The following is a 21,811-nucleotide window of genomic DNA, read 5'->3' as shown; positions in this document are numbered from 1 at the left end:
CTGGTCAAGACTTCAGGGCAGGGCAGAGTGAATTTAGGGCAGGGCAGAAACCCTGTGCTGGTGAAGAGCTGGGAAAAAATAGGTGGGGGTGGGGGGCACCTGGGTGGCTGACTCAATTAAGCATCTGACTCTTGATTTTGGCTCAGGTCATGATCTCACAGTTCATGGGTTTGAGCGAGTCAGGCTCTGTGCTGACAGTGTGGAGCCTGCTTGGGATTCTCCCTCTCCCTCTGCCCCTCCCTGGCTCATGCATGCTGGCACTCGCTCTCGCTCACGCACGCTCTCTCTCTCTCTCTCCCTCTCTCTTCCCTTCTCAAAATAAATAATAAAAAAATAGGTAGGGACTAACTATGACAATTGCCCAGGACTTCTCCAAACCCTCATAATTGGCAGATTAAAATCAAAGGAGTGTCTTTTTTCCCCTTCAGTTTCCTGGCTTTTATTTTATTTATTTTTTAAAAATATAATTTATTGGGGTGCCTGGGTGGCTCAGTCGGTTAAGCGTCTGACTTAAGCTCAGGTCATGATCTCACAGTCTGTGAGTTTGAGCCCCATGTCAGGCTCTGTGCTGACAGCTCAGAGCCTGGAGCCTGCTTAGGATTCTGTGTCTCCCTCTCTCTCTGCCCCTCCCCTGCTCATGTTCTCTCTCTGTCTCAAAAATAAATAAAAACATTAAAATTTTAAAAATATAAAATAAAATATAATTTATATGTAAAACATACAGTGTATACAGTGTGCTCTTGGCTCTGGGAGTAGATTCCCATGATTCATTGCTTACATACAACAACCCAGTGCTCATTCCAAGTGCCCCCCTCAATAATACTGCTGCTCTCAACTACTGATTAGTCAAGCAGACCAAAAAAATGAAATCAACAATAATATATAAGATCTGAACCATACCATGAGAATAAGCCTGAGTTCTGCATCCAATAAATACAGTACACTCACAGTTTTCTTAAGGACATATGAACGCTTTTTAAGTAAATCATGTACTAGATCATAAAGCCTAAATAAATTTTAAATAATAGATAACTTACAGACTATGACATGGGACCAACATGTAATTAAGTTAAAAGTTAATAACAAGGGGTGCCTGGGTGGCTCAGTCGGTTGAGCATCTGACTCTTGACTTCAGCTCAGGTCATGATCCCACAGTACTGGGTTCAAGCCCCACATTGGGCTCTGTGCTTACAGTGAGGAGCTTGCTTGGGATTCTCTCCCTCTCCCTCTCTCTCTGTCCCTCCCCTGCTCTCTCAAAATAAATAAATAAACTTAAAAAGTTAATAACAAAAAATAATTTTAAAAATTCTTGCCTACTGGGGCACCTGGGTGGCTCAGTCAGTTGAGTGACCGACTTCAGCTCAGGTCATGACTTCACAGTTTGTGAGTTCGAGCCCTGTGTTGGGCTCTGTGCTGACAGCTCAGAGCCTGGAGCCTGCTTCTGATTCTGAGTCTTCCTCTTTCTCTCTGCCCCTCCCCCACTCATGCTCTGTCTCTCTCTCTCTCTCAGAAATAAACATAAACAATTAAAAAAAATTCTTGCCTACTTGAAAATTTATTTTTTTATATGAAATTTATTGTCAAATTGGTTTCCATACAACACCCAGTGCTCATCCCAAAAGGTGCCCTCCTCAATGCCCATCACCCACCCTCTCTTCCCTCCCACCCCCCCATCAGCACTCAGTTTATTCTGATTTTAAGAGTCTTTTATGGTTTGGCTCTCTCCCTCTCTTTTTTTTTTTTCTTCCCCTCCCCCATGGTCTTCTGTTCAGTTTCTCAGGATCCACATAAGAGTGAAAACATATGGTATCTTTCTCTGTATGACTTATTTCACTTAGCATAACACTCTCCTGTTCCATCCATGTTGCTACAAAAGGCCAGATGTCATTCTTTCTCATTGCCACGTAGTATTCCATTGTGTATATAAACCACAATTTCTTTATCCATTCATCAGTTGATGGACATTTAGGCTCTTTCCACAATTTGGCTATTGTTGAGAGTGCTGCTATAAACATTGGGGTACAAGTGCCCCTATGCATCAACACTCCTGTATCCCTTGGGTAAATTCCTACCAGTGCTATTGCTGGGTCATAGGGTAGGTCTATTTTTAATTTTCTGAGGAACCTCCACACTGTTTTCCCGAGTGGCTGCACCAGTTTGCATTCCCACCAACAGTGCAAGAGGGTTCCCGTTTCTCCACATCCTCACCAGCACCTATAGTCTCCTGATTTGTTCATTTTGGCCACTCTGACGGGCGTGAGGTGGTATCTGAGTGTGGTTTTGATTTGTATTTCCCTGATGAGGAGCGACGTTGAGCATCTTTTCATGTGCCTGTTGGCCATCTGGATGTCTTCTTTAGAGAAGTGTCTATTCATGCTTTGGGCAGAAAACATGAATAGACGCCTACTTGAAAATTTAAAAAGCATACTGCTAAATAAACCATGGGTTAAAGAAGAAATCATAATCAAATCTAAAAATACTCAGAATTAAATGTTAAGACACCACATTTGGGATGCAGCAAAAATGGTGCTTTGACAGAAAGCTATAACCTTAAATAGCTATAATAAAAACATTCAAAATTAAGCAGTTAAATGTCCTTCTTAAGAAATTAGACAATACACAATAAACTTACAGAAAGTAGGAGAAAAAAAGATAAAAAATAATATCAGAGGTTAATGATTGAGGTATTAAATATGTAATAGAAAACATCAGCAAAGCCAAAAATATGTTTTGCTGGGGGGGGTGGGCGGAAAAAAAAGGAAAAAAATAGGCAAACTTCTGGAAAGAATGATCAAGGAAATAAAAACAAAACACAAATAGTATGAATGAAAAGGGGGATATCACCCTAAATAAAGTAGAGGTTAAAAAGAGAACAGCATCAACAACTATATACCAACAAGCTTTAAGAAATTTTGTCTATGAAATGAACACATCTCTTGAAAAATAACTTATCACAACTGACTCCAGAAGAAGCTAAAAGCCTAAATAAAATGCTATTACTACTACAGAAATAGAAGCAGTGGGCTAGCTAAGTGTTCCCACAAAGAAAACACCAGGCCCTGATGGTTTTATAAGCAGATTCAGATTTTATTTATCCCAGGTTTATGCAAACCTTAAAAGACAATAGAAAACAAAGGAACAGTCCTAACTCGTGCTACTAGCCTTCCCAGTGAGATCCTAAGAAGAAAAACAAAGACACAGCAAAAGAAGAAAATTTAGGTTCATTTCACTCATGCCTATAGATTGGGGGGGGGGGGGGGCGGGGGGTGGAGGTGGGGACAACTGCCAATTAAATCAATCCCATAAAAAGAGGAAGCGCCACAACCAAGCTGGATTCATCCCGAGTTGCGTGAAAATGGTTCAATATTGGAAGATCTTTCAATGTAAGTCACTACTATGTAATAACAACTTACATTTTACTCCTAATTCTTATTGCTCTCCTATGGGACCTTTCTTCCTCAGTAGATCTGCAGTCACTTTTTGTGACTTGTCTATGTCCTCTGATTCTCCTTTGCCCAGACAGCCTTCTCCTAGGTCTGCTTGTCCACCTGTCAAACTTTTTCTGTGAAGCTTTCCAGTTTCCTCGACCAGAAGCCTGCTCTCCCTTTTCGGAGTATCTACATTACATTAAATACCAGTCTCTGTCCCTTCCTGTGCAGTGATCTTTGGGCTGGAATCCCATAACCAATCTATTTAAAACTGAAACACCACCTCCAATACTACCTCTTTACCCTTCTTTATTTTTCTCCGAAGCACTTAGCTTCCTTTTAAGGCACTATGTGTGAATTATATTTATTATCTGTATTCTACTGGTCCTCTATTACGACATAAGCTCCATGAGGGAAGGGATTTTCTGTTTTGCTCCCCTTTGTTTCCCACCCCCCCCCCCCCCCCCGTACCTAGCACAGTGCCTGGCACCACAGAGGCGCTCCACACATCCTTGCTGAATCCATTTAAACTACTTAATCTTTGTTACCTCGGAGTGTAACCTGAGGGAGGCAGCCCCTAGGTTTCTCTTTAATAAACAAACGTGAAGGGTAACTAAGTTTGATAATCATACACTTCACACCCCATTCTCCAGTCTATCTCCAAAGAAGAGAGACCCTGATAAGGATCAAGAACAAAAATGATGTTCTTAGGGGCATTTAGTTAGGTCACGGTTCAAGTTGGCCAACTTGAGTAGGAAGATAATTATACATGAAGCCAGGCAGAGGCACTCCTAATATCAGTCCTGGGTTTCTCCTTTTTACATTCTCTTCCCTCCCATACCTGGGGTAAAAGGAAGGTGAGGCTACCTTCCACTTGGAAGACGGGAATGGGAATGGGAATGTGGTCATGGCGCAGGCTACCAGGATCTGGATCTAGCCCAGGCCTTAAAGTGGAAAAAAGGAACATGCAAGAGTGGTTTCAGCCAGTTCTGCTTTAGGCTTTAAGGAGGGTATAAAACAATTCTCTGGTCTTCTTCAGCCTGTCACCTTGGCACTGATCCACCTCCCACAGGGGGGAGTGAGAAGAGCAAGAAAGCCATGAGTATGGGAAAAGGAGCCCAGGAGTTGGCCTGGCTCTACCAAGGCCTCAAGTTCAATGGGCAAGTGGAATCTTCAAGCTTCAGTTTATCGGTTTATGGCTTATCTCACTGTACCAGAAACTCCTTAAAACTTTGATGTGACACTCTGCGTGTATTTTCCTGGGGAATTAATTTGGGGTTCAAGGTTCTGGCCAAGTTATCTTTGTCTGAGATATGGATAGCAAGTTCAAACATTTGCAAGCACGTTTATCTAAGAATTAAGTATGTAACAAACCAGTGTTTGGATAAAAATAACAAAACAGAACAGTTAATACCTATGACTTAAAGGAATTTAGCTAATGTGTTTTGCATGCAAGTAATACATAAGATGCACGGTATTTAACGGAGAAATTTCAACTACGTTAGTTATAATTAGTACAATATCAATAGTTGTAGTTAAGACTTGTTGCAAATGCACAAACAACATCCACTCTTAACTTTGAAATGATTGAGCTGCTATCGTAGTCTGCGCAGGAAGCCATATGGACTGAGGACTGAATACCTGTGTCGTCTCAAAACTCATCTGTTGAAGCCCTAACCCCCAAGGTGATGGTATTTGGAGTTGGGCTCTTTAGGTTTAGAGGAGGTCCTGAGGGCAGGGCCTCATGATGGGATTTAGTGCTCTTAGAAGGAAAGAAGGAAGGAAGAAGGGAAAAGAAAAGATCTTCCCTCTCTCTCCCTCTCTCCTTGTGTACACACTAGAGGAAAGGCCATGAGTACATAGCAAGAAGGTAACTGAATAGGAGCCAGGACGCAGGCCCTCACCAGTGAGAACCGGGAAACTTCTGGCACACTACAACTCTGGCCCAATCCCTGGAGTAAGAGACTTGACCAAACTCAAGCATGGCTTCTAGCAGCACAAAGCCCTGTCTCTAGAAGGACCCTTCAACCCCCCTCCCCCCCCATTATAATTCCTGCCTGGAAAATGTTTCTGCCAGGAAAATTTACTGTTTGTTCTAGCCAATACCTGATAATGGGCCCCTGACCTCCCTTTCTTACAGCATTTACTAAAAAGAACTCACCGCTGTATGTAAGTCTTAAAATTCAGAAATCTCTTTCTCAAGGACCTGACAGCCACTCCTTTGAAATATAAATGTCAGGAAGGATAGGGCCTCTGTCTACCAGTCTCTGTGGGAGGATAGAATCCACACTTTGATAACTGAGTTAATGAACACAGCTCGTCTATTCACATTCACACTGACCAATTTTCACTTCTCTGACTCTACGAAGCCCCTGCTCTCCCTGCTCCCTCATTTTCCTAATAAAATCGCTGAAATCAATTCCGCACAAATTGGCAAGGAGCTCAGCTCTGTCCCCCACTGCCAGTAGTTACTGAATAAAATCTGGTTTTGACGCTTTAACTCATGTCCAGCAATATTGACCTGTGACACCAGACACTTGATCTGCCGGCACCTTGATCTTGAGCTTCCAGTATCCAGAACCATCTAAGACATAAATTTCTCTTTAAAGCTACCTAGCCCATGCTATTTTGTGATGGCAGCCTGAGGAGACTGAGACTGGCTGCCATAACAAAATAACAGATCAGGTGGCTTAAACAACAGAAATTTATGTCTCACAGTTCTGGAGGCTGGGAAGTCCAAGATCAAGGTGCCATCACAGTTGGTTGGTTTCTGGTGAGACCTCTCTCCCTGGCTTGCAGACAACGTCTGCCTTCTCACTATATCCTCGCATGGCCTTCCCGAGTGAGTACGCAACAAGTTCTCTGAGGTCTCTTCTTATAAGGAGCCTAATCCTATCAGATCAGGGCCCTACCTTTATGATCCCTTTTAACCTTTAATTACTTCCTTTGAGGCCCCATCTCCAAACACAGCCACAATGGGAGTTAGGGCTTCAACACATGAATTTTGGAGGGACATGGATATTTAGTCCATAACAAATGTCAATGCTGAGGAGTTAAATGTAATTTACTATTTGTCTAAGTACTTTATCTGGATACCTCACTTCTAATAGTTACGGGGAGAAACTAACCCTCTAGCTAAAGAGTTCTATAGTATAAAATTATTCAGATTGTCAATATGGTTCAAGAAGGAGAAACTTAGGATACTTCCTCAACAAATCTTGGAAGTTCTTCAAAACAAAAAGTAATCATAAATAACCTGAAGCTTAGTACCACAGGAATTTTGCAAGTTACTAGTTTTCAAATAAAGTGCCTAAAAAAACAAACATGGAAACGTCATATTTCAAGCTACCTGTTCACAAGAGCCACTTATGAAGTGAGCGTAGTTTGGGCTGTATTTCTTACTATAATCCACAAAAGGTAGTGGATATACTTTTGAAATCAAAGAAACTATTTCAACAGTTGGAGTTCACCCGATACAGCTACTAAACTAAGTTAAGCACTATTTTCCTAACAGAAAACAAAAGTGAACATCTTATTTTTTCTTACTGAGCAGCAATGAAATTTTCCATTAAAATTCATCTCTGCAGTTAAATTTCCATAATGATAATCTGAGATGAAATAATGGAATGTGTTAATTTAATTTTTATTTAAGTTTATTTATTTATTTATTTAGAGAGAGAGCACAAGCAAGTGAGCATGAGCAGGGGAGGGGCAGAGAGAGGGAGAGAGAATCCCAAGGGAGCCCGTGCTGTCGGTATGGAGCCTGACACGGGGCTCCAAACCATGAACTGTGAGATCACGACCTGAGCCAACACCAAGAGTTGGACGCTCAACCAACTCAGTCCCCCAGGCGCCCTGGAATCTGTTAATTTTAGTGGAAAGCCCATCTGCACAGAAGTCCAAAATAAGGCTCAGGAGTATAAGAAGCTATGTATAGGAACAAGTCACCATGCTCAGTGCTTTACAGTCATTCACTCAAAACTCATAAAAACCCCTATGAGGGTTGTGTACTATTATCTCTGTTTTACAGATGAGAAAATTTAGGCACCGAGAGTCTAAATAACTTACCCAAATTCACACAGTTAGTAAGTGCTTGAGCTGAGTCTGAGACCCAGGCAATCTGGCTCCTAAAACATTCTCTTGGCTGCTTCTTCATAGTTAACCAGATTCAAACAGAAACCAATGTTTACGAGGTGCATAAACCAATGGAACAGAATAGAGAGTTCAAAAATAGACTTGTGTATACATTGACAAAGGTGCAAAGGCAATTCAATAAAGCATAGTCTTTTTAACAAATGGTGCCAGAACAATTGGAAATCTATATGTAAAAAAAGTAAAAGAATTCCCTTATCTTGCACCATATAAAACAACTCAAAATTGATCATAGAACCTAACTATAACACCAAAAACCCTACAACTTCTAGAATAAAACAGAGGGAAAGAAAATCTTTGTAATCCTGGTCAGGCAAACATTTTCTAGATGTGAAACCAAAAACACAAATCCGTAAAAGAAAAAATTAAAAATTGGGACTTTTATCAAAATAGAAAATTTCTGTTCTTCAAAAGACACCGTTAAGAGCAGACAAATCATTAATTGCGGGGAAAAAAAATCTGTAAAACACACCATATGACAAGGGACTCGTATCCAAGTTATATAAAAAAAAGTCTCGCAACACAATTAAGAAAACAATCCTGTAAAAAATGGGCCAAAGGGGCGCTTGAGTGGCTCAGTCGGTTGGTCATCCAACTCTTGATTTCAGTTCAGGTCATGATCTCACGGTTCGTGAGATAGAGTCCCGAGTTGGGGTCCGTGCTGACAGTGAAGAGACGGGCTGGGATTCTCTGTCTCCCTCTCTCTCTGCCCTTCCCCTGCTCATGCTTGCTGCCTCTAAATAAATAAATAAACAAACAAACAAACATTTTAAAAAATGGGCAAAAGATTTTAATAAACGCTTCAGCAAAAATACATGGACAGCAAATAAGTACATGGAAAAATGCTCAACGTCATTACTCATCAAGGATATGCAAATTAAACCACAATGAAACACCAATGCATGCCTATTAGAGTGGCTAAAATTAGATTAAAAAAAAAGAAAAACTGAACATAACAAGTGCTGGTGGCATAGCAACTGGATCTCTCATACATTGCCCGTAAGAATGCAAACTGGCACAGCCACTTTGGAAAAACAGTTTGGCAGTTTCTTATGAAGTTTAATATACAATTTCCATATGAGTCAGTAATCCCACTCCTAAATATTCACCCAAAGGAAATGAAAAATTATGTTCACTCAAAAACCTGTCTGCAAATGTTTATAATAGATTTATTCATAATTACCCAAACTGAAAACAACCCAAATGTTCCTCGACTGGGGAATGGATAAATAAACATGGTACACCCAAATAACGGAATACTACTCAACAATAAAAAGGAACTCCTGATACACGCAACAACATGGATGAATTTTAAAAGTATCATGCTGGGGCGCCTGGGTGGCTCCGTCGGTTAAGTGTCTGACTTCAGCTCAGGTCATGATCACGCGGTCCGTGAGTTCGAGCCCCGCGTTGGGCTCTGTGCTGACAGCTCAGAGCCTGGAGCCTGCTTTGGATTCTGTAATTCCCTCTCTCTCTCTGCCCCTCCCCCGTTCATGCTCTGTTTCTGTCTCAAAAGTAAATAAACGTTAAAAAAAATTTTAATAAAAAAAAATAAATAAATGTATCATGCTAAGTGAAAGAAGGCAGACTCAAAAGGTTACTGTCGGATTCTATTTATACGACATTCTCAAAAGACAAAACTATAGGGATAAAAAACTGATCAGAGGCTAGGGGCAGACTTGACCGCAAAGGAGCATGAGGAAATTTGGGGGGTTGATGTAACTGTACTATATCTCCACTGTAGTGATCAGTTATGTGACTGTATTCATTTGCCGAAACTCAGAACTGTACACTTCAAAAGGGTAAATTTTACTGTATGTAAATTACACTTCAATTAAACTAAAATTACTCAAAATTTAAACATTGTTAAATCAATTTCAGGACTACATAGCTATACAGCTGAAAGGTTATTTCCTAAATGAAAATGGTAGTGTCATGTAATTATAGAAATAATAAATACCAGTACTTTGATCTTAAGTACAATGAAGACAAAGGTGAAGCATTATATTTATATTAGCTCACCATGTTGCTAAACATATAACCACAAAATAGAATTATGAAATTTTAGGATTGAAAAGGATTTTCTGGGGTGCCTGGCTGGCTCAGTTGGAAAAGCATGTGGCTCTTGATCTCAGGGTCACAAGTTCGAGCCCCACGTGGGGTGCAGAGATTATGAAATAAATAAAAAAAACTTTAAGGAAAAAGAGAAGGGGCACCTGGGTGGCTCCGTTGGTTGAGCGTCCAACTCTTGATTATGGCTCAGGTGATGGTCTCATGGTCGTGAGACTGAGCCCTGCATCAGGCTCCGCGCTGACAGTGCAGAGCCTGCTTGGGATTCTCTCCCCCTCTCTCTGCCCCTTGCCCATTCATACTCTCAGCGCTCTCTCTTTCAAAGTAAGTAAAAAAAATTAAAAAAAGAAAAGGATTTTCCATATCACCTAATCTAATCTTACAGCCTATCACATTGGCTTTGTTCACCCAGATTTGCCTGAATGCTTCTAGCAATGCTTACCTCTCCTCTCCCGAGATGCTCAAAGAATCAGACAACTGGAAGGGATCCTAGGAAATTGAGAGCTGGAAAAGCTAAATGCCTCTACCAAGGAGGTATATTGGTGTGTAGAATGCAAATTAAAAACCCAGTCCCATGCATTTTTCACTCTTTGTGCTTTTCCTCTTTATCAAAATTTTATGTGAGTGAAGAAATTAGAACCCTCATATACTGCTGGTAGAAATAGAAAATGGTGCGGGGTACCTGGGTGGCTCAGTCGGTTGAGTGTCGGACTTCGGCTCAGGTCACAATCTCATGATTTGTGGGTTCGAGCCCCATGTCTGGCTCTGTGCTGACAGCTCAGAGCCTGGAGCCTGCTTCGGATTCTGTGTCTCCCTCTCTCTCTGCCCCTCCCTCACTCGTGCTCTGTCTCTCTATCTCTCAAAAATAAATAAACATGAAAAATAAAATAAAATAAAATAAAATAAAATAAAATGGTACACTTTTAAAAAGCTTGGCAGAGCTTCAAAAAGTTAAACACAGAAGTTACTATATGACTCAGGAATTCCACTCCTAGGGATGACCCCAAGAGAAATAAAAATATATGTCCACACAAAAACTTGTATATGAATATTCACAGCGGCATTATTTGTAATGGCCCAAAAGTGAAAACAACCCAAATGTCCATCAGCTGATGAATGGATACATAAACTGGACAAATAAAATTTATTTCATTTTATTTAAAAATTTTTAACATTTATTTATTTTTGAGAGACAGAGAGACAGAGCATGAGCAAGGGAGGGGCAGAGAGAGAGAAGGAGACACAGAATCTGAAGCAGGCTGCAGGCTCTGAGCAAGCTGTCAGCACAGAGCCTGATGTGGGGCTCAAACTCACAAACTGTGAGATCATGACCTGAGCCGCAGTCGGATGCTCAACCAACTGAGCCACCCAGGCGCCCCTGGACAAATAAAATTTATAAGTGAATATCTATTGTGTGGAATATTATTCACCAATAAAAGGAATAAAGTACTGATACATGCTACAATATGGGTGAATCTCAAAAACATGCTAAATGAAAGAAGCCAGTAACAAAAGACTAAATACTGCGTTATTTGGCAAATCTATAGAGATAGAAAGTAAAATTGTGGTGTCCAGCGGGGGGGGGGGGGCAGGGAGAAGTGGGAATAACTACTAATAGGTATGGATATCTTGTGGGAGATGAATGTGTTCTAGAATTAGATCATAGCAATGGTACCATAACCCTGTGAAGTTATTAAAACTATTGAACTGTACAATTCGAATAAGTTGTATGGTAGATGAATTCTATCTCATTAAAGTTACTTTTTAATATTAAAGTTGTTTTTTTAATTTAATTAGCTTTATGCTTACATGTGCTTAAAATTTTTCTTTTTATTTTATCATTTTAGAATGGTATAACCATAAGGGATTTATGCCTGGTTTTATGTTTGTACAGATTTGAACAGAATTATAATCAATAGTCAAGTAGAAATCTATATTAGTCTTTCTCGGTATCCATTAATTATATATTTGGTCCCAGAGATCACATTTTTATTAATATTTCTATTTATATACATTGCATATATATCTGATTATAGAAATAAGGTGTGCCTGGGGTGCCTGGGTGGCTCAGTCAGTTAAGCAACCAATTCTTGATTTTGGCTCGGATCATGATCTCATGGTCTTGTGATCGAGCTCCATGTAGGGCTTGCACTGGGTTTGGAGCCTGCTTAGGATTCTCTTTCTCCCTTTCCCTCTGCCCCTCTCTCATGGGTGCTCTCGCACACACGCGCTCTCTCTCTCCCTCAAAAAAAAAAAAAAAAGGTGTGCTTATTATAAAAATTTTAGAAAATTTAGACATTTATTACTAGTCCTTTTCAGGACTAAACACATTTTTAATTTTTTTTTTAAATTTTAATTCCAGTGTAGTTAACATACAGTGTTATATTAATTTCAGGAGTACAGTATAGTGATTCAACAGCTCCGTATATTACTCAGTGTTCATCAAGAGACGTGTACTTTAAAAATTTTTTTTAAATATTTATTTTTGAGAGAAAAAGGGACAGAGCATGAGCAGGGGAGGGGCAGAGAGAGAGAGAGGGAGACACAGAATCCGAAGCAGGCTCTAGACTCTGAGCTGTCAGCACAGAGCCCAATGCGGGGCTCAAACTCACAAACCATGAGATCATGACCTGAGCCAAAGTCAGACGTATAACTGACTGAGCCACCCAGGCGCCCCAAGATAAGTGTATTCTTGATCCCCTTTACCTATTTCACCCATACCCCCACTCCCCTCCCCTCTGATAACCATCTGTTTGTTCTTTATAGTTAAGAGTCTGTTTTTTGGTTTGTCTCTCTTCGTTTTCTTCCTTTGTTCATTTGTTTTGTTTCTCAAATTCCACACATGGGTGAAATCATATGGTATCTGTCTTTCTTCGACTTGCTTATTTCGCTTAGCGTTATACTTTCTAGCTCCATCCATGTTGCTGCAAATGGCAAGATTTCATTCTTTTTATGGCTGAATAATATGCTGATATATATGTACACCACGTCTTGTCTATTCATCTACTGAAGGACACTTGGGCTGCTTCCATAATTTGGCTATTGTAAATAATGCTGCAATAAACCCAGGGGTATATATATCCCTCCAAATTAGTGTTTTTGTATATTTTGGGTAACTACCAAGTAGTGTGGTTACTGGATCATAGGGTAGTTCTATTTTTTATCTTTTTGAGGAACCTCCATACTGTATTCCACACCAGTTTGCATTCCCACCAACAGCAACAGTGCAAGAAGATTCGTTTTTCTCCACATCTGCACCAACACTTGGGTGTTTCTGGAGTTTCTGCTTTTAGCCATTCTGACAGGTGTAAGGTGATATCTCGCTGCGATTTTAATTTTAATTTTCCTGATTACTGATAAAGCTATTTTGAAAACAAATAAACAAAAAGCCAGTTATCGCTTAAAAGCAGTAACAACAACTTCATGTAAAAGATTTAAAACATGTGGGGGTGGCTGGGAGGTTCAGTCGGTTAAGCATCCAACTCTGGCTCAGGTCATGATCTCACAGTTCATAAGTTTGAGCCCCAAATCCAGCTCCCCGCTGTGAAGGCAGAGCCCATTTCGATCCTGTCTCCCTCTCCCTCTGCTCCTCGCCTGCTCACGGGCGTGCTCTCTTTCTCTCAAATATAAATAAATATTTAAAAAAAAAAAGATTTAAAACACGTAGACAATGGTTGGCTCCACAGCTCGGGGGTTAGAGCACTGGTCTTGTAAAACACGTAGACAAATTCTTTTAACACTCCTCCCACCAAGAGGTCCCCTCCCCTTGAACATGAACAGAATGTGGCAGAAGTAATGCTACATCACTTAAGAGGCTAGTTAGAAAACGCCATGCAGGGGGAAAGGAAGGGGGGAAAATAGTTTCCAACAGAGAGGGAGACAAACCATGAGAGACTCTTAAATACAGAGAACAAACTGAGGGTGGATGGGGCGGCAGGGGAGAGAGGGGAAATGGGTGACGGGCATTGAGGAGGGTGCCTGTTGGGATGAGCACTGTCGTACGGAAGCGATGAATCATGGGAATCAACCCCCGAAACCAAGAGCACCCTGTACATGCTGTATGTTAGCCAGCTTGACAATAAATTATATTAAAAAAAAAAAGGAAAATACAAATTAAAAAAAAATAAAGAGAATTCAGAGTCAAGAAAGAAAAGAAAAGAAAAGAAAAAAGAAAAGAAAACGTCATGCAGCTTCTGCCAGTCCCTCTTAGGACACTTGCCTTTAGAACCCAGCCATCACGCTGCAAGGAAGCCGCAACTATAAGAGGCCCCTGGCCCTCAGCCCTAGCTGAGCTCCTAGCCGAAAGCCAGATCAACTTGCCAGCCAGCTCTGTTATTAAGCTATATTTGAAAGCAGATCTTCCAGTCCTCAGTCAAGCTGCTGCATCTGATGCCATACAGAGGGGAGAGTCAACCTTGCTAAGCCCTACACAAATTGCAGAGTTGTGAACAAAATAAGTACTTGCCATTGTTCTAAGGCCTTAAGTTTTAGAGTGGTTTGGTATGCAGCAATGGATACCTAGAATATGCACTGTTCATACTTAAAACGCTAAAAACAGCATCTAGCCCCCTCCTCAATGCAGACGCTTCTTTCTAGTAGGTGGCCATCCAGGCACTGTCTGAATCTTTTGATTAATATGCACATCAGTTCCTCACAAAGCCATTCCTTCTGCTGATGAACAACCCTAGGAATTATGATCTGCTTTATAATAAGACCGGTTCTGCCCCCCCCCCCCCCCGTCCCCCTCCTCCCTGGCAATCTCTGGTGTGAGTTCTATCCTCAGAGGTGACCACTGTTGTCTAACCCCTCAGGCCAGGGCTTTACCTTATTAAATAGTAAAAAATTCTTTATCACTGTCCCATTTTATAGCCAAAGAACCTGAAATACACAAATTGACTGCTTTATTGGATAGGTCATGACACAGACACCAAATAAAACGCAGTTACTCGAATCCCTGGTAGAAGGCTTTTGTTTAGTTTTATTTCTACCAAACATGAGATAAGTGTAATGGATACAAGATGTGTTGCTCATACTCAAATTCACAAATTTCATACTTAGGCCAGCATTGTTTAGAGGACTAATCCTCATTTCTATCATCTAGGGAGAGTATTGGTATGAATAACCAGAAAATGAAAACTTCTTTTCTGTACCACTCCTCTTTTCTTTGTTTATACTTAAATTATTTCCTATTTTAACTCAATAAAGCCAGCCTGCTCATTAAGGGCAGGAATAATTCTTAGAATTTTGAGTCTTCCTTGGTGTTGGAGTGCATATATATATACACACACACACACACATATATACACACATATATGTATATATATATGTGTGTGTGTGTATGTATATATATATATATATATATATATATAGAATAATTTGTCTAACTGTAAGAGGCAGCACACAGATAACAAGGGTAAAAGCATTTCTTTCCAAATGATTAAAAAAAAATTTTTTAACGTTTATTTATTTTTGAGACAGAGACAGAGCATGAACGGGGGAGGGTCAGAGAGAGGGAGACACAGAATCCGAAACAGGCTCCAGGCTCTGAGCTGTCAGCACAGAGCGCGACGCGGGGCTCGAACTCACGGACCGCGAGATCGTGACCTGAGCCGAAGTCGGCCGCCTAACCGACTGAACCACCCAGGCGCCCCTCTTTCCAAATGATTTAAAAACTGATGTTACAACCCGAAAATATTTCTCATGCCAATGTAGTAATTGTACAGTAACTTTTTTACTTTTTCAAAGTTAGCAGCAATAGAAAATAAGCTTCATACACTGTTGATTACAGTAAATCAGTTGCCATGACAACACCTAGTCTCCAAACATCCTGAGACAATTTCTCCTAGCTTCAGTCCCCTAAGACCAACCCAATTACACAAGTCAAAACCCAAAACCCAGAGGGCGCCTCTCAATAAAGATACTCTGATTACACAACCTAAGGAAAAATTTAGACACCACTTTTCCACGTAGCAAGGAAATTTTTCAGGCAATGCGTTTTGTTTTTACATCTATAATTGAATGGTAATTGTCTGATGTAACTTTAAAACTTATCTCGCTTATGTTCTCTGGGACGTATTTGCATTCTGTTCCTTATAAGGTACAACTAAAGTCTTCTAGGAGCAAGCAAGACCATGCTAAACTCACTAAAAGTATCATTGGACTAATCCAGAACATTTGTACACTAGCCCAAACTGGCCTCACGAGAGATAAGGAACTAGAAAAAAAATCTTTAAAATTATATAAAATTTAGTAGGCTACCATAAATGAGGCACCGTAGAGTGAACTCCTAATAATTCCAAAAGAAAAAGAAAAATCCCAAAAAGAAAAAAGCAATGTTGGGAAATGTGGTACCTCCACTGTCTCAAAATGTAAGCTGGTAATTCTCTTTCTTGAACAGTCCAACAGATTTTTTTAATGTTTATTTATTTTTGAGAGAGAGAGAGAGAGACAGCAAGCATGAGCAGGGGAGGTGCAGAGAGAGAGGGGGACAGAGGATCTGAAGTGGGTTCCTCCTGACAGCAGAGAACCCAATGCAGGGCTCAAACTCACGAACTGTGAGATCATGACCTGAGTCGAAGTTGGACGCTCAACCAACTGAGCCACTCAGGCACCCCAAGTCCAACAAATTTTTTTTATGTTTATTTATTCTGAGAGAGAGAGAGAGAGAGCAAGCAAGCAGGGAAGGGGCAGAGAGACAGATCTCAAGCAGGCTCTGTATTATCAGTGCAGAGCCTGATGCAGGGCTTGAACCCATGAACCATGAGATCATGACCTGAGCTGAAACCACGAGTCAGAAGCTTCATGGACTGAGTCACCCAGGTGCCCCCAACAGATTTTAAAACTGGACTGTTTTCATAATATAATGTTCATTTAGTTAGAAAATTCTGATTAGATGACTTGATCAAGATTTTAACTTTTATTATGCACATATCCAGAGGCATGAGCTTACTTTACATATCCAGTAATAGGTCTTCCACCTCTACAACTACAGTACCTAGTAGTGTTCCCCCAAAATGTTCCCTGTGATCACAAAATAGTGTCTACAATTGAAAGTTTATTACATGCTCATATGGGGCAGAAAGCTTAGGTGTTGGTGTCCACTACTGTATTTTTCGATGCATTTACTTAGCCAAAAAGCAAAAGAAAAAAAATCACAGAACACACCCATGTATCCAAAAGGAGAATAATTAACATGAGATTCTAACTAACCTGAACATTATATTAATAAAGGTTAACTTTAAGACAATTTATTATGAAGAAATGAATGAATCAAAAGGGCAACCATGACTACTCTAAATAAAATAAAGGCACTTTAGTTTTAGCCTATGACTTCAAAACAAAAAGCTGAAATAAAAATCAAACACACAAGCTTCTCTACAGCAGACAGTTCAAGGTTAAGGAGCACTGTTAGAAATAGTAAGACTGAGGAAATGAATCTTTTAAAAAACTGTCCACCAAATAACTTTTTTTAATGTTTATTTATTTTGGGGAGAGAGAGACAGAGTGCGAGCAGGGGAGGGGCAGAGAGACAGAGAGAGGATCTGAAGCAGGCTCCAGGCTCTTAACTGTCAGCACAGAGCCAGATGTGGGGCTCCAACTCAGAAACCAGGAAATCGTAACACTTAACCAGGTGCCCTAAATCATAGGTGCAATATTTGTGTGTGATATCACAGCACCTTCCATTCCTAGGCAATAAAATGATACTATCAAGTATAGATAAGAGAATAAATATACCATGCAATCTAAGAAGGATGTGAAAAATGGGACAGAGAGCTGCGACTCAAAATTCTGCAAAAAGCTTCCAGTTTCTTAAAGCTGACACTTGGAGAACTGAGTTTACATGAATAAATTATTCTGGCGATTGAAAACCATGCGGGAAGGTCTCTGAAAGCGTAACATGAATACCAACTTTAAAGTATTCACGGGTAAAGATAAGTTGCATTAAGCAAGGAGTTAACTGTTCGTAATGCTTATTAAAAAATCTTTTTCTGGAAAAGAAAAATTGAGAAGTCTATCAAAGTAATTTACTAAGCACAAATGCAGAACTATGTAGAAAGAGGAAACATTATGAAATTTATGACTAAGTGTGTTTTGTGCAACACCAGTGGACATTTCAAAGCTTTCTCATTTCTGGCTTATAGACCGAAGTAAAAAGAAGGGCGTTTTCATTCATTGAAAACAATAGTAAAGTACTGCCCGGTTTTATGCTGGTTATTTTCACCATACAGTCTTAACACACATTCCAAGATTGGTCCGCTTTTCATTATTCCTTTCGGGGAACTGGAAGAGGGAGGAGGGAAAGCAAAATCAACAGTCCACTCGGTAACAGAAAATTCAGCAGTAGAATATACCACTAGGCACTAAAGAGATTTACCCGCTGGGGCAGACAAAAGAGAAAACAGCCACAGAACGAACGTGAGCGGCGAAAGAGATGAGAATCGGTCCCACGTGTAACTCGACGACTGGACAAAACCCCGCTCTGCGCAGCGGGTGAAATGAACAGATCTGAGATTAGGGGCATTCGAGGCTCCGCTTCCTTCCCTACAGTCCGCCCTCGGACCGGAGGGAAAGCCCCCAGGACTCTGACAATGAGTTCGAAGGCGCCTTCCAGCGCTTTCACAGTCCTCCGCGGCGCTGTTATTTCACCGCTCCCCCCCCAAAAGTCATCCCCCCCCCCGACTTCCAACTACTCGCGTGAGAGAGAGGAGAACGCGCGCGCGCGAACTGCATCCGCTGGGTCGGCCCCCCTCAGTCCTCCGGGGCCGCCAGGGACCCCGGCTGAGCGGCTCGGGACGGCCGAAACCAATGGCCGAGGGACTTCGGTTACCTTCTCGCGCTGGTCCCAGCTGTACTGCTTCGGCCGCTCCTCCTCGCCCTCGGGCTGCGACTCCTTCTCAGCCTTCCGCCTCTTCGAGAAGAAGCAGCCCATGGTCCCGGCTTGCGGGTCTCGCTGGCCGCTACTCCTCGCCGGCCCGCTGGTTCGGGCACCTCCTGGGAGTGTGGCGTGGACCCCGGGCTCCCGGGCCCCGCAGCTCTCCGGACACCGCCCCGCGGAACCGCCAGCTGTCCCCAATCCGGGTTAGCCCGCCAGGCCCAACACCCCTTGTCTTTTTCCTCCTAGTCGCCCAGACGACCCATCGCAGCCAATGACCACTCGGCGCCCCGTGAGCCAATCAAAGCCCCGCGAGCGGCCCTGCGCGGCCTATGAAGAGAGGTCGACGGACCCATACAACCAATCCGCGCCCCGCTCGTGCGCCGGCCCCCAGTGGCGGGCCCGGCCGGCTCTGGCGCACGCAAGGCCGACCCCGCCCCCAGCCCGGCCCCGCCCCTCCGAGGACTCCCTGGGGCTCTCTAGCCGCTGGAAGTGCTGGCTCCGCCGTCTTTTTGCCCTTGGTTCTCAGTTTCCAAGTTCTAGGCGCGGGCCCTAGTTGAACATTAAGCTTCAGTTTTATGATGCAAGTGGCGAGGGAGCAGGAACTGCGGCTGACACAGGAAGGGGCCCTGAAATTCGTTAATTTTCTCATCACACCCGCGCCACACCGTCTGGCCAGCGTCGCCCCTTCCGGAAACTTCCCCCAGCCACACCCCCCTTTGCCCTCTCTTCTGTTTTCTTAATACTTCTGCATATCGCTCTAAAATTGCACAAGTACTTAATAAAATAATTGTTTGTGTATTCTCTATTAGAAATGTGAATTTCTTGAGACCAAAGAGCCGATCTCAAAGAGCATGTATCTTTGAATTCCCTAGGCCTGGCTCAGCTCCAGGCTAGGTGCTCGACAAGATGTTTGTGAAATGAATGCATGCATGAATGAATGCATGCTAGTGAAGGAAGCATTTACAACCTTTTCTATATTCCTTATCGAAGACAGTGTCTGAAGTGTGTGTGCGATGAGGCGGGGGCGAGATGTCCTAGTAAAGGGGTTCTCCTCTGGAATTTATAGCCTAGGGAAGGACACAAGCATTGCCATGTAAACAGCTCTGAGCAAATGGCATAGGGTCTGTCTGAAGGTATTAAATATATATATATATATATATATATATACACTAAATATTAACATTTGTTACCCTTGGGCTAAATTTACTACAATACACATGTATTGCTTCTGTAATAGAAAAAAAGGTTATTTTAATTCTCTGAGTACAGTATTTTGACATCTTGGTGGGACAGCAAATGCAGATCAGTTCAGGTTCAAATTTGGTTAACTTTTTACTTTCCCACCTTTATTTACATTTAGAGTATGTATCCTAAATGGGTCTCTGACTTAACTTGAGCATTAAGAATGTTCCCTTTTTCACTTCCTGTCTTTTACTGCACAATCAGGAAGAAAAAGTGCATGTGCTCAGGTATTAGAAATTACTGCAAATATAAGTTCCAGATCTTAGGCAACAGGGTCTTGACCTAGCACATACTTTTTCTTCTTCAGACTGAGATGAAAGGTCTGTGTGATGATGTTTTGGATAAGACCCCTAGATATTTTAGAGTCATAGAAGGTTAAAATTGTGACCACCGTGTAGTAGAGTGGAGGAAACAGGTACACAGAGATGAAGGGACTAATCTGTGGTCACAATGAGAGTGGTTGAGCAGGGACAAGAAAAACCCAGAGCTCACTCGTACCCTGAATGTGCTCCCTTCTGACTGATCTGAAATAAAGAAGTAAAGTATCTGTGTAGGCCATCTGATGCCTATGGGGGCTCTGTCCCACAGTGATGCTGTTCCTCTTAATGAACAAACAACAAAACTAATTTTATTTTTATTTATTTATTTATTTATTTATTTAGAGTGCAAGTGGGGGAGGGGCAGAGAGAGAGAATCCCAAGCAGGCTCTGCACAGTCAGTGCAGATCCAGATGGGGGGCTCAAACTCACGAACTGCAGGATCATGACCTGAGCCAGAGTCAGATGCTTAACTGACTGAGCCACCCAGGTGCCCCAACAAAACTAATTTTAGAGGAACGATCCCTAACACTCTCATAGTTTTGCAGTATTCATTAACAAGAAACTCAAACCTAAAACAAAAATCTATATCCAGGGGCGCCTGGGTGGCTCAGTTGGTTGAGCATCCGACTTCGGCTCAGGTCATGATCTCATGGTCCGTGAATTTGAGCCCTGTGTCGGGCTCTGGTGCTGACAGCTCGGAGCCTGGAGCCTGCTTCGAATTCTGTGTCTCCCTCTCTCTCTGCCCCTAACCCACTTGCATTCTGTCTCTGTCTCTCTCGAAAATAAATAAACACTAAAAATTTTTTTTTAAAAATCTATATCCAACAGTAATCTTTGGGATCCTAAGCAAAAGTGAAGATAAAGTCCCCTTTCTGTTAAATTCCATCCCACCGGGATGCCTGGGTGACTCAGTTGGTTGAGCATCCAACTCTTGATTTCAGTTCAGGTCATGATCCCAGGGTCGTGGGATTGAGCCCCATGTTGGTTCTGTGCTGAGCGTGGAGCCTGCTTAAGAGTCTCTCTCTCTCTCTCTCTCTCTCTCTCTCTCTCTCTCTCTCCCCCTCTCCCTCGCTCTCTCTAAAATACAAAAACCAAAATTAAAAAAAATTGTAATCCCAACCCGGGGCAGGGGGGCGGGGGTGAGGTGGCTCAGTCAGTTAAGCATCTGACTTTGGGGCAGGTCATGATCCCCTGGTTCGTGAGTTTGAACCCCACATCGGGCTGTCTGCTGCCAGCATGGAGCCCGCTTCAGATCCTCTGTCCCCACCTCTCTCTCTGCCCCTCCCCTGCTTGTGCTCTCTCTCTCTCTCTCTCTCAAAAATAAACACTTAAAAACTTACTAAAAAAGTTCCATCCCACCATCACTCCTCACCAAAAATAAAATAAAGAATTAAATTAAATTAAAATTTAAGAACTCAGGATTAGAAAGCCAGGGAACAGAGCTAGTACAGAGCTCTGTCCTGTTCTTTCTTTCTCTTTCTTACTCTTTCTTTTCTGCTCCTCTCTCTTTTTCTCTTCCCTTCCCACCATGGATTCTCATTACCACTTTTTTGTGTGTGTGCAAACTAGCTCTCTTTACGTACTCATGGGCATATACCATATACGTGGCTGAGAACAGCCATCCCACCCTGATTCCTCCTGGCCTTCCTGTCCAAGTGCATGCTACAATCTCTTTATATCTTAGTTCCCATTCTCAAGGAAGATAACCACAGAAACTGCTGGCC

The 21,811-nt window shown here is 41.9% G+C and overlaps 1 protein-coding gene across 2 annotated transcripts in view; it reads right to left on the bottom strand.

Annotated features, from left to right (window-relative positions):
• The window catches only part of RP2 (RP2 activator of ARL3 GTPase), a 64,689-nt gene that overhangs the window by 30,965 nt on the left and 11,913 nt on the right, over positions 1-21,811 (bottom strand). Inside the window, exon 3 of one of the 2 annotated variants that reach the window (XM_047844687.1) lies at positions 18,478-18,764. In XM_047844687.1, coding sequence (XP_047700643.1) covers positions 18,478-18,579 — 102 coding nt within the window. In that variant the 5' untranslated portion in view covers positions 18,580-18,764. Of the gene's footprint in view, positions 1-18,477; positions 18,800-21,811 lie in introns of those variants that run through there. The other variant, XM_047844686.1, reaches the window with a different exon arrangement.

Source organism: Prionailurus viverrinus, chromosome X, assembly GCF_022837055.1.
Source record: "Prionailurus viverrinus isolate Anna chromosome X, UM_Priviv_1.0, whole genome shotgun sequence".
NCBI classification, from domain to species: domain Eukaryota; kingdom Metazoa; phylum Chordata; class Mammalia; order Carnivora; family Felidae; genus Prionailurus; species Prionailurus viverrinus.
This window is presented reverse-complemented; position numbering and strand designations above follow the sequence as displayed.